We start from the raw sequence: 16,217 nt of genomic DNA, 5'->3' as shown, positions 1-16,217 counted from the left end.
AAGTGAACACTACTGTTTTTTCAAAGATCACCTGCCTTCTTTTTCATGTCTTTATGAGATGATGATTTTCTGGGAGTCTGGTTGTGCTTTCTTCTATCTGAGCATTTTTCTTTCTCATGCCACAGTGTTTGCCTTTCCTTTTATTTTCCCATATCCATCCAATTTCTATTGTCATGTGTGATTGAATGGGACTTCAAGGACAATGGACGCCTTGCTCAAGAGCTCATTGTCTATATAGTAATAGATAAATTATTTTTCCCTAGTATTACAACAAACAGTACTAAGTGTTTAGGATTACATGTCAAATATATTTCTAGATAACATAATTAATAGGAGGTCGAAGGATTAATATAAATGGCTGGATCCAAAACTTAACAACTTAAATTTGGTATTGTGCTCTCTGCCTATCCCGATCGATCTCCGAAATGTTAGAATTGGAAGATCTTGCAAAGCATAGTAGCATACCATGGTAAAGCCAAGTTATAGTAACTGCAATATGCTGAGTAGATCTAGCAAGTAAACTTGATAAAGCAATGTATGGCCCCATTTCCCAACACTAGGAAGTGCCACTCGATTCTTGAATCAATTTCTCTTAGAAGCTAGGATGTAACACAGAGATATGTGGTTCACAATAGGTTTGTGGCATTTTTGGATAAATTTTTTTTCTTGCATCTGCCATGCTTGAAAGAGAAAATAGTTTTTGTAAATGTAATGATTGAAATACGAAATACTATAATGTACATCAAATAATTATTTAATGATAATTATGTGAATAACACAATAAACTTGTTGTATCATGACAGTACATGCCTTGGTGATTAAAGGCTTATCATTCAAACGAAGGATCATTGGTTCGAATTCTATGTTGTGCTTTTTTTTTTTTTGAGAATGTTTTACTAGATATCATGGTTTATTACCTGTTATATATAATTGCAGCTAAATATTTGAATAAAACGCTAAGATTGAAATTTTAAGGACGATAACATATGCCGCTAAAGAATGAAATTTTTTTTGAAAATATTTATTGCCGACATGGTATATAAGAAAATATCATAAAAATATAGAAAAATATATTTGCAATAATTTTTTACTTATAGCTATACTTTAAATATTGCCGATAACATTTTTTGTTGCAGTTATTTTTTAAAAGAATTTTAATAATCTTTGCTATAAAAAAATCAAATCATATAGACAATCACTTGGTTAAAATAGTCGCACAGATGCAAGTTGAGCTATTGTTAATAAAATAACTATTTGTTTCTTCTTTTTTTAAAGAAAAGGAGGACCACTGCGTGGAACTTTAGTGAGATTATACCATCAATAGATGATTCAATGAAACCTAGGTATGGTGATAGATGAGGACTATAGGGATTCCGCGCGCGGCCTCCCACCCTTGAGCACCTTCTCAGGGTGGCTAGCCTTGTCCGGCGGATGCGCCTCCATCCGAGGCCTCTCCGGCACCACCCACCTACCATCCTCACCCACTCACCATCCCCTTGTTCTCATCCTGCCCCCACCTCATCTGCAACCCTAGCCTCTCCCTCAAGAAGTCGTAGCTCTTGTTTACGAGCGCCACGTCCTGCCTACCCGCCCGTTGACTCGAACCTCCTTCCCTTGCCCTGATACTTGATATGCATCAAAACCGACCACAACTCATACAAGAGGTCATCCAACCAAAGCTCACCACATAGCCAACGCACCACCAGTTAGGGCCAGCCACTTGGCACACCCGGAAGCGCGCAGCCAGGTTCAAATTTCAAAAATCCCCTTAAAGTTGGTGACACCATAGCCAAAATTTCAAGTAATCTTCGAAATTATGCTAGCCTAATAGGTGGGGCGCGATCCGCATGTTAAACGCCCACGCCCGATATCCAAAATGTGCAAAAGCCTTTCAATCTTGGCCGATCCACTTGCCCGAATTTCATGACAGTAAGCTTTTGCCTTCGCTTATACAACCAACTCTTAGGAGGACCTTTCAGGTAAATGCTTGGGTATCTTAACATACTACTGAGAACCTTTTTCTGTTTTCTGAGTATCGTTCTGACTTAGGCATCGGAGGATCTCCTGCCGAATGCATTTCGGCAAGAGGACTTTCTCATCTGTACTGTTTCAGGTCAGAACATGCAAGGCTCTACCCTCATTGGAGCCAGAGACGGCAATACATTCAAGCAATTTCAACTGCTCGTGCAGCAGGTCCAGGCGTTGGCTGCTGTAATCTAATATACGCAGCAATTAGCCACCATCTAGTATGATCCAAGCGGCCAATCGTCGAGCCCTTCAATACCATAGGACAGGCTGATTCCAGCAGCAACGATGCCCATCCACCAGGTGCAGATAAGCCTCCAAATTATGCATGCACCGCGTGCTCTGGTATTGGAACTTCTCGTTCGCAATTATCCCCGACACGCTCGGCACCCGGCCATGTAAGTTGATCACCCGCAGCACCTTCACCCCAAGCTCCTCAAATTCCCGACTCTCGGCTCCGTATTCTCTCCCCGTACAGTCTCGGAGCGGCTATGGCTTTGCTCAGTGCTTACGACATTTGCAAATGGGGCTAAACAATAGAGAATATGGGGAGTTGATACCGGCGACTGTAATTCTAAGCTCTTCGTCGTTGAATCTTCCTACTAATCTTTTGATATCAGCTAGCATTTGTTCTCTGGCTGAGAACACTGTAGGAAAATCGGCCTTTCCCGATGCTTTTTTTCCGACGCTAGGGAGAAGCGTCGGGAAAAATCGAATACCGCCAAGATTTGCCGACGCTTTAACTAAGCGTCGGTAATTCTCGAGAATAGACGACGCGCCTGAGCGTTGTCGTAATGTTATAGAAAAAGCCGACGCTTTTTTAAAGAGCGTAACAATAGACGACGCTTATTAGCGTCGTCGTAGTCGCATCCTAACACGACGCGTATACACGTCGTCAAAAGTCAAATTAGTAACAAAACCAAGCGGCCGGCCCCCTCCTCCTCATTTTGCATCCCGATCGATCAAGCCCTAGCTAGGTCCTCTCCTCCTCCCTTCTCTCCGATGACGAGCGACCGGCCCTTGTCCTCTCCGGCGCCGAGCGACGTCCGACGGCAAGCTCCTCTCCTTCTCCCTCCTCTCCGGCGCCGAGCGACCGTCTGCATCCTCCTCTCCTCCTCCCTCCTCTGCGGTGCCGACCGGCCGACCCCATCTCCCTCCACCTAAAAAAGAGGTAATTCAAAATATTTTTAGAGGCAAAGAAAGGTTACAAAAATGAAGCCTTACTTCTTAATGATTCGTATGCTGAATGCTTATTTTAGAAGGAATTTGTAGTGTGCTTATGAAATTAATGGTTTTGGCGATAGTTTCTATTTGTTTCTACCGAGTATTACTGCATTTCTTGAATTTGAGTAATGCTAATGGAAGTATGATAGCAAAGACAATCAAATCTCACAAAAGGTTGGGATTAGAAACAAAGCAAGGTTAGATGCATACTTTTCTCTATGTTCTTGGTAAGAACATCCATCTCTGTAATGGTAGTTTTCATGCATCATTCTTGGTATTACCCTATACTTTGTCACCCGGGAAGATGAAAGAATGCTGTCTAACATTCAGAGGTTCTACAATGTCATGGTTGAGGAGCTGCCATCCAATGTCGCCGACCTCCTCTGATGAGTTTTGTTGTTGAACTTCATTTTTAATCTATATGTCCTGTCAGGTTTATTAATAATCTCGTCAAAGTTGTCGACTATTTTTAGTGGCATGATTAGCAAAGATCCTTTTACTAATGATTAGCATGATTAGTAAATCCTTGGTTTTACCGACGCTTTCCTCTTGCATCGGCCAAAACCTTTTCCACTCAGGTATCGCCGACTGTTGCATCGGCGTGGTTTTGGCCGACGCTAATAAGTGTCGGAAAAGGTCATGAAAAATGCCGGCAAAAATTACTATTCCTGTAGTGGAAGGAGCAGTAGTTGCAATCCTTATGCAATCTTTCTACAAATCCAAGAAGCCGAACTCGACCTTAATGGAGGGATCGTCGATCCACTCAAGGTACGTGACGGTGCCTCGCCATGCAATAACGATGTCACGCCGGCCAAGCCGAGCAATCTCCAAGGGGTCTTTGGCAACGGCGATGTAACCCATCCAATGCAGTACTTGGAGTGGGATCAAAATCGAAGGCGTCGTAGCAGGCCTGCGTGAAATCTGCGTAGCGGACGATCTCGCTGCGGAGGAGGGTGTTCATGGGGTCCAGGAGGCCAGTCCAGTCGTCGGAGCCATGGATCTTCCTCCAAACATGGCGGAGAAGCTGCTCTTCTTCTTCTTCTTCTTCTTCTTCTTCTTCTTTCTTTCTTTCTTTCTTTTTTCTTTGTTTTTTTAGGGCCCTAAAACGGATATTTCATACATTATGAGTATAAATACACCCAATAAAACCAGTAAATAACAAGTCTCGAAGTGCCCTACGTAACTCTCTCTTCCCAGCCCACAGGATGCCTCCTACGTGGCTTGCCACATATACAGCCATCCAGTCCGTCGCTCTATTGACCTCTCGGTACACATGCCGAGCATGAAAGGCCACTCCATCTCCAACCATTGCCCAAATATTTCGAAGCAGGAGATGTTCCTCTCCGCCACCGCGCGGGCTCCTTTGGACCCAGCTGATCACGGTAGCGAAGTTGCCCTCCAGTATGAACGAGCTAGCCTGAAGCACTTGCCGTGCATGACACAGGTCTGCCCAAGCCGCCCGCAACTCTGCTTCAAGGATCGAGGTATCGAAGATCTAACAGCCACCACCCAAATGTCTCGAAGCAGGAGATGTTCCTCTCCACCACCGCGCGGGCTCCTTTGGACCCAGTTGATCACAGTAGCAAAGTCGCCCTCCAGTATGAATGAGCTAGCCTGAAGCACTCACCGTGCATGACACAGGTCTGCCCAAGCCACCAGCAACTCTGCTCCAAGGATCGAGGTATCGAAGATTTAACAGCCACCAGCAACCACCACATGAAAGTTCAGCCCCTGAGTGGATGAGTATTTCAACGAGGAGGTTATGTTTGAGTTGAGAAACAAGGGCTTATTGTTGAAGATGGTACGTTATCATGACATGGTGGGAGGTGGGGGAGGGAAAGGAAAGCAGTAGTGATATGTGGAACTTAGGATGAAAGCCTGATAAAGAAAGGGATGCCATAGGATTAATATTTGAATGTACTTTTTTTTACTCAGACCAGGCTCGACCCAACCTCAACATTATATTGTTAAATTCAGATTGCTTTGATTTGAACCGAACAATCTTTATATCAGGTTATTTACTTTGCAAATCCAAAGTGTTCAAGTTAGTTTATGACTCAAGCTTTAAAATGCTTTTAAGCTTGCCTAACTTCTTACTTGAATGAGTTTAAACATGCTTGTTATTGAACCTGGTTCGCACTATTATAAACAGTTTGCTTCGTTTGCTGCCCTCCTCAAGACCTTTTATGTTATATATACTATGATGATGACGACACATTTATTTGGAAAGATGCTTAGTTGCTCGTAAAGTGAACTGAAAAATGAAGAAATTATAACTGTAATGCCTTTCTTATTTTTAGGCAGAAAGCAATGGAACAGGATTCACAATGATAGCTGAGCTTTTGTTATCTTGGCAAATGACAGATGAAGGCTTTATGGCCGCTACTTGAAGAAGAGTAACACAGATATGCACTCATATTTTTCCTTTTGGTCGAAAAATGCACCCATATAGCTTTGCTCATTTAACACTCAGAAACTTCCTGCAGATATATTCCTGCATCACAAAAGTAATTCCGGCTAGTTTTGCGCAGACGAAAGATCGTAACCATAGTCTTATTGAAATGGAATTGCCCGAGATAATGCTTTAACATTAAAGTGCTGTTGAAGGACAATATTGTTTGGATGATCTATTTTAGGTCCCTGAACTTGGCAAACACCAAAGTCGATAACGGGTCTCCTAAAATTTAATGAAGGCAAGAATAGCTTACAACATAAGCATAATAATCCTGAAAAAAGGTCAGGATGGCTGGGTGGTCTAAGGCGCCAGACTCAAGTTCTGGTCCTCTTAGGAGGCTGTGGTTCAAATCCGACTTCAGAAAAAATCTTTAATCAAAAAAGCAATAACAGCAAGGAAACAAAAGAAAGATCCCATTATATTTGATTCAAGAGAGATGGATTATCTCCATCAATAGTACTTCCAGGAACCTGACTGTCCCAAGCACAATGAACTTTTTTTCTTAACAATGAAACAGATTTATAAATAGATGTTGAATTTTGCAATTCACTGCTGTATTTTAAATTAATCAGCAATCTGATGAGCAATCAATTGGAAGCAAACTATTTCATATTTCGAATGACTGGTGAAGCTAAAAGCATGACATAATGTGCAAATGAGGAGGAATTCAACGAGAATGCCCTCTATTATGGAAGAGAATTATAGAAAAAAGTCATTATCAGAACAAATGATGAGGTTAGTAACTCATAGAAATATATTTGGATCAATATATTATCTGAAGCTTCCAATCGTTAGGTATCAAAATTTGTTATATAATTTCTTCTTACAATGATCACTTCGGATACGATAAATTCTCATTATAGGAATAAAATCAAAAAAATATCACCGATAGATTTGAGAAAAGAACTCTTTCAGCATTCTTTCACTTACCACCACACCATATTTGCTGGAGTATACACCATCAATGAAGTCCTCTAAGTTTGTCACAATGTCTGTAGCATGCATTTCGATGTACTCATTAAGATTATTCATGGTTCCATCTACACAAATACAAAAGAGGAAGAGAAATGGGATGAGTCTCCAGAATGCTTAAAAAGCTTAATGTATGAATACAATATCTTGACAACGAATAACATCAGATAAGTTTCATGCAGATAAGGACAACATATAGAAATAAAAAGCATTGAATATTTAGACAGTGATACAGCATGCAGTATCCACTTCAAATCTAGAACAGATAATCTGAGATCTGAGTTAACTCAGCAAATTCCCAGTAAGTTATAAACATATTAGGGCAACAAATATACTAGCTAAATTATTTATCTAAAGAACACTGGATATATCAAAGATCAGTAGTGTCCCTTCAACTTAATTGGATCTTCATCATTAAAAAAAAATTCCTGACAAGCATGGAAAAAAAAAAGTTGAAATAAATCTGGACCCTTTAAATTTTGTAACAAGGATTTCAAACATCTTACAAAGCGATCCATGTATAAAAAAAAGTCAAATGCCAATTTTATAACTATAATAAGAATCAGAAACAATCAGGAGCAGTTCATATGTTAAAGCTTGGTTTTGGTAAACTACAAGAATGTACCTTCAGCAATAATAGGTCCATATTTAGGAGGCAATGAAATCCAATTCCCTTGGGAATCCTTCATGTGTCTTCTATCTGATGCAAAGAAACGAAGAAATATAGGAGCATGAACCACCCGAAAAAGCCTGTACAGGATATGTTTGTTCAGTTACTTTGGAATGATTTAATAAATTTTTAGAAATGAAACATGTTAGGGCATGTAAATTGATGCTGCTAAAAGTTCATCATGCTGTTGTGCTTCTTAGACTGGAAAGACACAAATATCTTTCTCTAGAAAATTTAAGGCATCAATATGTAAGCTATATCACCCATGAGACACCATGTAAATCATTCAATTTAATTTATTTCTTTTTCATTAGGATTAGAAGGGGCAAATTTTGAGCTTAAATTTTTAAATCTAGGGGTTATGGTTTAGAGGAAGGACAAATGAGAAGCCAGTGATAGGATAATGGTCTAAGTGAGATTTCATCTCCAATATGTTTTGATATTTTATACATAAAAAGAAAGTAACGAACTGAAAAAAGAGAAAAACAAGAGTAGAGGGGCACAAGCAGAAGTCCGAGGAATTCTAAAATGCACTAGAACATTCACCTAAGAAAAAAAAGTTTGTGCTGTCAAGTTCAAGTTAAGATCCCTACAAGCAGTTTTCAGTGCTTTTAAGCCTAGGAGTGGACACTCAATGACCAAATACCTATAAAAAGAAAGGAAAGGCATAAATAGCTTGTGACCAACTAAAGAACTCCTTGAATTTACCATTCACTACTCTAGGAAGCAAATCAAGCAAAAGGAGAGGAGGGGGGGTGGATATTTTAGAAAATAGATTATCACATCCCAGGATATTTTATTGGCTGTAAGGAGTCTAAATGTTGGAATACCCACTCCAATTATGCACACGTCTCTCACCCATCTCTCATATCATTACTTATGATGGCTCCAAGTCAAGGCCAATCCCTCATCTTCTCGTATGCTTTCCATTGACCGGTCTGTCTTTATTGGCCTCTCTTTGATGTGTTGATGTACTAATTTACCATTTGCGACTTTTGGCCTTATCGCTTCTTTTCAAGATGAACAATCTTGCCAAAGCGATTGCTCCATGTGATACATACTCTCAAAACTTTATATGTTCTTTTAAAGCTGTTAATTCTTACCAGCAGGCACAAAAATATTTTAGCAGCCTTTCATAAAGGAAAAGGTCTATTGTTCAGAAATTATTTCTTCTTCAAAATGTTTGAATCTGGAATTTTATTCCGTTCCATATGCAAGTTGGTTTATAAAATTAAGGTCATTTGGATGTCTAAATTGAGCATTATTGTGATGCAAAATTTGCCCAATAGCATGGTGTTGATTGACAGGTTTCTGTTCATGTCATTAAGATAGCCACAACTTCATTGCTACGATGAGATCATAATTTGGGTGAGGGAATTGGAATAATCCAAAAAGCAAGTGTTGGGGAAGGAGCAATTGATGCAACAAATGCAACAATCTAGCAGCAAAATCTAGGTACTATGAAGCAATTCATGTAGCAATTACTTAAATATTGACATTAAGCTCCTTGATTGTTTTTGGAGAACTATATCACGCAATTATATGCATGCACATATATAATCATAGATACATGTATAAATGTATGGACACACATGAATGCATCGGTACATGTATAAACTTATTTTTTAAATAATATGTATGCATATGTAGGTATACATATGTATGTGTATATGCATATACATACATGGTGCGTTTATGTGTCTATTTGAGTATAAGCATATGTGTGTGAATGGATAAATTTAAATGCAAGCCATTATAATATTGTGCACAACTGTTTATGTTAAAGGGAAAGAATACCTGCTATGTCTGGAATTGAGATATAAAAGTGGGCGAATAGCTTCAGCAAAATATTGGTCAAGAGGATAAGGGAAAGGAAGACTTGAATCCAAATCCCATACCAGAGGATGAGCATTGCTTTCTCTGTTTCTTTGTGACTTACCCTGTGTATCAGGAGCAGTCATGAGACAATGACTATATCAGTATTCAGCAATTAGAAAGAAGTATACTGTATACGTAAATATCCTGTAACATTCTTAAGAAAATAAATTGTTTGACTAGTCAGGCCCAGTTACTTGCAGCATTCTGAAAAGATATGGCATTCACCTGAATGCAGATCACATGGTAATCCCACAACACCAGTCCATCAATTCTTTTACTAGCGTTCTGATACCATAGTGGAACCTACAGGGGTATCAAAAATCTTTGCATCAGGATTCGCGAAATCTCCAGGTAAAAAGAAAAGTAGGATTTGAAATGTTGGAAATTTTCATGAACAATATTTTCCAGAATATATAACTTTCTTCGATAGCTTGAAGAGTTAGGATAAACTGATCAAGCAAGTATGCCCATACTATGAGAATCGGCGAGTCTATGGATTTTTTTTTCTTTCTTTTGAGAGGATAGACTCATTACAATGTATGATTTTACCGGCTTCCAAAACTTTATCTTTCTTTTTTTGTGAGAAACTTAAGATGATGGGTCTGTCATCTACTCATTTGTTATTACTACGATTATATCAGGATTAGGCATAAGTGACGTGAGTTAACCAAGAAGAGAAGATAAATAACATAAAGGCATTTAGGGAATTTCTTTTTTAAAGATATATAGGGTGAACTAGGATTTTTGGTTCGAAAAGGATGCTGAGAACCCACTAGTCATCTTGTCATTCAACACAAAAGCTTTATCAAAGATAATTCTTACAGGGAGTCAGAAAAAAAATCTTTTGAAGCCAAGTAAGAAACCCTGGGTAAGCAGTTTCTTTTATGCTTTCTGAAAAGAAAATGTTGTAAAATGAAATACCCCTTTAGTAATTTTTCATTACTGCATTGTGATCCTCCAGAGAGCATCTTATCCCAGGTACGAATTTGGGTACTGTTTTTGTACCCATGCTGGTCATGGGTCTGCACAGTATTTGTAGGTACCATGCCATGTTGACCCTTGGACTGAAACTCATGGCATGTAGTTTGGTGCATGACACACATTTGGCATGCATGGATACACCCTCAGTTTTTTCTATTTACTTTAGACCACTTCTATTTCTACTCTAGGTTTGTCTAGAGTTATTTTTTTAAGAAAGCATAGATTTTTAGTAAGTTATGTTTTTACATTTACTTAACTATGGTCATACAGGGCAAGGTTATACTCCAAGTCTCCAACACATAAAACATAAGGGTTGAAAACAAAATATTGCTATTCCTCTATCACAAAAGTCATGATATTCTATTTCTTTGCATACTAACATTACAAGTCATATCACAAGTCAATATTCTATTTCCTTGCTTACTAACAAGAAAATAAAATAATAACTCTGTTGGTTTAATAAGACTTGAATTATCAAAAGTTTTTGGGAAAGGTAGACACAAACGAAAGAGGTATACCTTTTTCTCTTCATTGGATATGAACACGACAAAAAGATCATCCCCTGTTGGATCAGCAACCCCAATTGTACATAGTTTCTTACAAAGCAAATAGATATTCTCCTCACTATTAAAGGATAGTAAATAAAAGTCAGAAACTCAGATCCTAGCAGTGAGTTGTGTATAAATTGATGAAAAATTAGCAAAATAAGAAAGAAGATGATCGAAGAAGTATATGGCATGCTAATAATAGAGGAAAGTAGCACTACCCAAGCCATTCCCATGTATTTTATTCAATGAGAATAGAAAATAAATAATTTCACTTTGGCTTAATGAAAAATGATTCCACTTGGAACATAGAAAAAGACGACTCTTTTCCTTTGTGTAAATCTGAATCATGAGGCATTCAAGTTTAATAAAAGATAGCATCTCTAGACATGCTAAATTCTTACAATGGTATTTTAGCCACCAAAGCCAAGAAGATTAGTACAAATAGATGAAACATGGTTTCTTCCATCCCACAGGTGTGATTTTTGTGGCAATCATCACTGCCAACAGAAAACAAGCTAAAGTCTATCCTATTTTCTGCATGGGACCTGCTTAAAGTACAGAAAGCAAGAGATAAGACATGCATAGTTCAATAAGAATTAAACTGGATGAACTAAGTCAACTACCATATGGTACTAGTCTACTAGAAGCTTTCAAAAGAGAAGCCTCTGTGCCTTAATCAAACTTAAAGTTACCATAGGGAAGAGATAAATTAACGGGAAAAATAACATAAGGCAATGTCCTTTTAGGAAGGGAGCCTTCCTCGATAATATGGTAGTAAAAACGATCTGGTGATAGTATTTTTCTTTACAACAAAGATGCTGCATTCTGCAGTTTAGATTGAACTTTATAGCAGAGGAGAAAATAAATCTTAGTTACAATCAGAAGCCAAATTACCTAAAGAATTTAACAACATAAAATCATCAACAACAGTACAGACTTTCAACAGAAAATCAAAAAATTGATATATCTCCAATGCCAAGCCCGAAGAGGAGGGGGGAAGAGGGGAGAAGAGAGAGAGAGAGAGAGAGAGAGAGAGAGAGAGAGAGAGCTGGTGCTGGGGTTGTTTGACTCTGCGAGAATGTCACAAGCCCATCATAAAGTCTAAAACAATTTGGAGTAGACTTTTATTCTTCCATTCTACAACATGGCTTTCTTCAAATGTGCCTTTACTGCGACGTGTAAATCCTTCGGCTGCTTCCCAAGCATACAGAGAAATTTCACCCCATTAACCAATTTAATACAATTTTCCTGCTTTTTGAACTCAATAAAATCCATGATGTAGGAGGATACAACTCTGGTGATCTTAGTCTTAGCAGTTAGCCCTTATAAAAAATTACATAGCACGAGAAAAATAATCACTAAATGGAACAAAAGAGCACTATCAAGCACAGAAAAGCACTAGTAGGGAAGCAAACATTAGTTGAAGTGATATTAAAAGATGCACTGCTACTACTAACAAAGGGAATTATGGAGGAGAATAATGATCGGGATTGTTTACATAGTGAGCATGTCACGTACTAAAATTTAATAAGAAGAATAAGCCTGAGTTAGGTAATCAACAATTACAGTGCATACAACTAAAATCAGCCAAAAAATATGTGATGGTGCTTGTCTATGTTTAGTAATGATGTTTTTACTTGGTTAAGTTGATTGGAGCAACAGGCTTGATGACTATGACCAATCATTTCTGGTTGCTTAACTCTTGAGGACACAATATCAGAGGCAGAAAGCAATGTGACAATTTAATGGCTTCGTGATGCTACTGACAAGGAATATTTGTAGGATGATATGAAGAACCAGGTGTTGTGAAGAAACAATGAACTAGCATCAAGCTTTCATATGATTAGAAAAGGAGAAAAGAACCATTAGCAGTTATAAGTAATTCCTACCAAATAAATGGGATGAGAAATTTTAAGGCACACTTTATATTTAAGCAGACCTTGAAAGACAGAAAAAAGATTATAAGCAGACTCATGAGTATTTAAGCAAGCGTGAACAAAGGATGCGACGGACAAAAAGAAGAAAGCTTTGCTAGAACAGACAATAAATTCCACAGAAATTCATATGACTACTATATCAAACTTTTCATGCACAACTGAGCCTAAAGTTGGTTGAATTAATAACTTCTTTCCCTTTTACTACAAATCCTTCAAGTACCTGATGTAATATTTTTTATCTAAAGTCCTGTTTCAGAAGGTGGTCCTTGCATAAATTTGGTTTAACAGAAAATCATGGGTTCTATGGCGACAACAATTGTTGTCATACTACACAAGGGAATATAAATATTGAAATTGTAAATTCCTTCTTTCTCTTTAAAAGATTGAGAAACTAGTACAGCTTTGCATTAATCTATTTACTATTCAGCCTTAGATTTTTCAAAAATGACCCTCATACTTTCAGGTTTTTTCCAAATTAACAAAGTGATTGTTTTTAGTATCAGTTTTGCAAGATTGATTAAATCCATCAATACTGTACTTTCCAGAAAGACATGGAGTTCGTTCCTTTGAGTATCATGGGTCAAACATCCTCAGCAAATAATAATAAAATAATAAGAATAATAATAATAATAATTCAACCAAGTTTTTCTAAATATTACTTTTTTTATGAATTCAAGGTTCTATATTTGGTACCAGCCAAGGTTTGCTGCACCGAGTCATAACACTCAATACAGAGCATATACCTTAGAGAGGAAGAGAAGAGAGAGAGGGTGGAGGGTAGGAACATCTAAAGAGTGCAATTGTGTCAAGAATGCTTACAGATTTAAGAGCATTAAGGTTCTCCAAAATGATATAAAACTGCAAACAATTTGTCTAGTTTCATCCACCTGTAAATACTGAAATTTGGAGTTTCGCTGTTGTGCTAGGTAGAGAATGCCCAGTACAATTTTACAAGATAATTCAAACTAGCATTTATGCCCTACAAGGACAAGAATCAGGCCTCATCCGATCAAAATGGCATGGTTATTAATCAAGAAGACTGCACAAAAGGATCGAGCAGAATTTCTCTACTAATTGACAACTTTAAAAATCGACTTGGCTGGGCCTCGATTTTGTTCATAACTAGTGTCATGTTCAATTTGTATCATTTGCAAATAACCTGCACCTCAAAGATGAAAGATGATCTTATTCTGTCATCATGCATTTCAAATCTAGCAGAACCTCGAAAAAATTGCTCTCCAGTACATGAGCTTAAAGCATCCAACATTCTGACTGATAAGTCAAGTCAAAAGTTAAGTCTTCCTATCCACCCAACCAGTCCTTCAGATTTCATGACAGGCCCCTCTCTTCCCCAAAAATGCCCGGCAACTCAGAGGATTGGCATCTTGTTCGGAGCCAATTACAACACCCTGTCAAATTTCAGTCGACATACTCTGATCCTCGATAACAAGGCTTGTCCATTGGTCAGCTACACCAGCATCTCTGGTCTGCACCAGTTGGGAGGTAGTTGTAAATTGAAATCCAACCAAAACAATGTATATATTTTGATATTTTTTTAAAACAAAAGCCGGCGTGTTGTATAGTGCCATAAAAAGAGCAAAACACCAATTAATTAGCCAACATTCACCCCCAAATGGTGGCATAAACCCATTCCACAGCCATGAAAAGTTACAGTTAAAAAAATCACTACAATTAAAAAGAAAAAAAATTACTCTTTTTCTAATACATGAATGCCATGCCAGAAGGTGGAGTACACCAATTACACTAAGGAATGAGCAAAACAAAGGATGATAAGAGAGAAGATAACCAGTAGAAAGGGGTGCGGGTGAAAATCGAGATGTCGACGTGGAAGGGGGCGGTGGCCATCGACGGAGACGGAAGAGGGGCAGCGGACGAGACCGGAGTTGGAGCGCGGTTGCTGCCTTGGTCCTCGGGAAGTTCTCCGTTGCCGGCCATGGATGCCGCGGCCCCCGCGGGGTTCGGGAATTCTTTTGATCGTTTGCGCGGATTAGGCTGCGACTTGCGAGGTTGCCAAATGCTAAAAGTTGGTATTAGGAGTTTGGAGTTGGGCCTGAGCGGCCCAGGCTGGTTGTGGCCTATGACGTAGGCCTACGCGCAGAGGCCGTCTGGTGGCAGATATCCTCGCATGGGAGATATCCTTGATAAATATCAAAAAGAATCATGGAATAGAGTTTTATACTCTATGAAAATATAAGTAGAATCACGCGATATAAATTTATCCCACTACTATACACCTTGGAATAAGGTTGTCCCCTTTTTTCCTTCAATTACATTTGCCGTTGTCCACTCTATAAATACTCAAAAAATTGAGAGGGTGATTCAATTTTTAGGATAAAATCCAAACCATCGCTAAATTTCAATGTGCAATAAATACACCTTATCAACTTCACTAATTCTCCGTACTTATTCCTTCAATTAAATACCAAAGTATGTCTACTCCATGATATAGGCCTTCCCTCATCAATATGAGGGAAAACCTTTTCAAAATTTATTCCTCAAAACTCCTCACACCCCTATGCATTTTGGGTTTAGTTTTTACAGATGTTGGACCCTTTTCATCTAACTAGTATTTCTCTAGAACTACTTTGTATGCTTTCTTTTTTGAGCAATGCTATGGTGGTCCCATTATATACACAAATGGTTCTCTTGCTATGTGATATAAAAGAATTGATGCAAGTTGCAAAATTTATCATCATAGTAAGTCAATTTGTTATGAAATTACCAAATCATTATTTATTTGGTTTAATTATTTTTTTGTACGCGCAAGATAAATATCTGGAAGTCCTTTTCTTTTTGAAGTGATACTAAAATTAGGATCATGTCCCTCGTTCAGTTTAGTTCATTGGTCTTGTTGCAGGGACGGCATTCTGCCCTCACACAACAGCCTAGCCCACATTAAGCTAGCAGAGAAAGAGGACTGCATTCCTCCCGAGGTATTGTCCGCTTTGGGCGCTCCGGTCCGCGCGTCCAGCGCAGACGGAGGGAGACCACTGCCCTTTGGGCGCTCCGGCCCGCGCGTCCAGCGCAGACGGGGGGAGACCACTGCCCTCACGGTTTTGCCCTTCAAAAGGCGCCTCGAGAGGAAAGGTTTTCCAACCCCCATTTAAGGCACGGAACCTTTCCGCTACTAGCCGATGTGGGACTAAATTCAAGGCCCCCTCCCCCCCCACAACATAGCCCCCCCAGCGGGAAGGTTCCGGCCAGGTTTTACCCCAACGGGCCCCCACAGTCCTGGAGGGTAGTCAATAGAGAGAGGAGGCGCCCCTACCTGGCGCGCCATCTGTTGCGGGGACGGCATTCTGCCGGAGCCTCACACAACAGCCTAGCCCACATTAAGCTAGCAGAGAAAGAGGACTGCGTTCCTCCCGAGGTATTGTCCGCTTTGGGCGCTCCGGCCCGCGCGTCCAGCGCAGACGGGGGGAGACCACTGCCCTTTGGGCGCTCCGGCCCGCGCGTCCAGCGCAGACGGGGGGAGACCACTGCCCTCACGGTTTTGCCCTTCAAAA

The 16,217-nt window shown here is 39.3% G+C and overlaps 1 protein-coding gene across 1 annotated transcript; it reads right to left on the bottom strand.

The window, feature by feature from the left end:
• Positions 1-6,440: 6,440 nt before the first annotated feature.
• On the bottom strand, positions 6,441-14,727 carry LOC103701663 (protein N-terminal glutamine amidohydrolase). Its single transcript, XM_008783812.4, has 6 exons — positions 14,498-14,727; positions 10,724-10,829; positions 9,450-9,527; positions 9,144-9,286; positions 7,302-7,426; positions 6,441-6,744 (listed from the first exon to the last, which is right to left on the bottom strand). Exons 1-6 carry the CDS (start codon positions 14,644-14,646, stop codon positions 6,587-6,589), a joined length of 759 nt encoding a protein of 252 aa, XP_008782034.2. The 5' UTR covers positions 14,647-14,727; the 3' UTR covers positions 6,441-6,586.
• Between the last annotated feature and the right edge of the window lie 1,490 nt (positions 14,728-16,217).

This window comes from Phoenix dactylifera, chromosome 13, assembly GCF_009389715.1.
Source record: "Phoenix dactylifera cultivar Barhee BC4 chromosome 13, palm_55x_up_171113_PBpolish2nd_filt_p, whole genome shotgun sequence".
In the NCBI taxonomy this organism is placed as follows: Eukaryota; Viridiplantae; Streptophyta; class Magnoliopsida; order Arecales; family Arecaceae; genus Phoenix; species Phoenix dactylifera.
This window is presented reverse-complemented; position numbering and strand designations above follow the sequence as displayed.

Coding starts and splice junctions, on each gene's coding strand:
- LOC103701663 (XM_008783812.4), bottom strand. CDS start 14,646: ATGGCCGGCAACGGAGAACTTCCCGAGGACCAAGGCAGCAACCGCGCT. Junction 9,528..10,723: donor TATCCAATGAAGAGAAAAAG/GTATACCTCTTT, acceptor ATACCCCTGTAG/GTTCCACTATGGTATCAGAA. Junction 7,427..9,143: donor CTCAATTCCAGACATAGCAG/GTATTCTTTCCC, acceptor TATCCTGTACAG/GCTTTTTCGGGTGGTTCATG.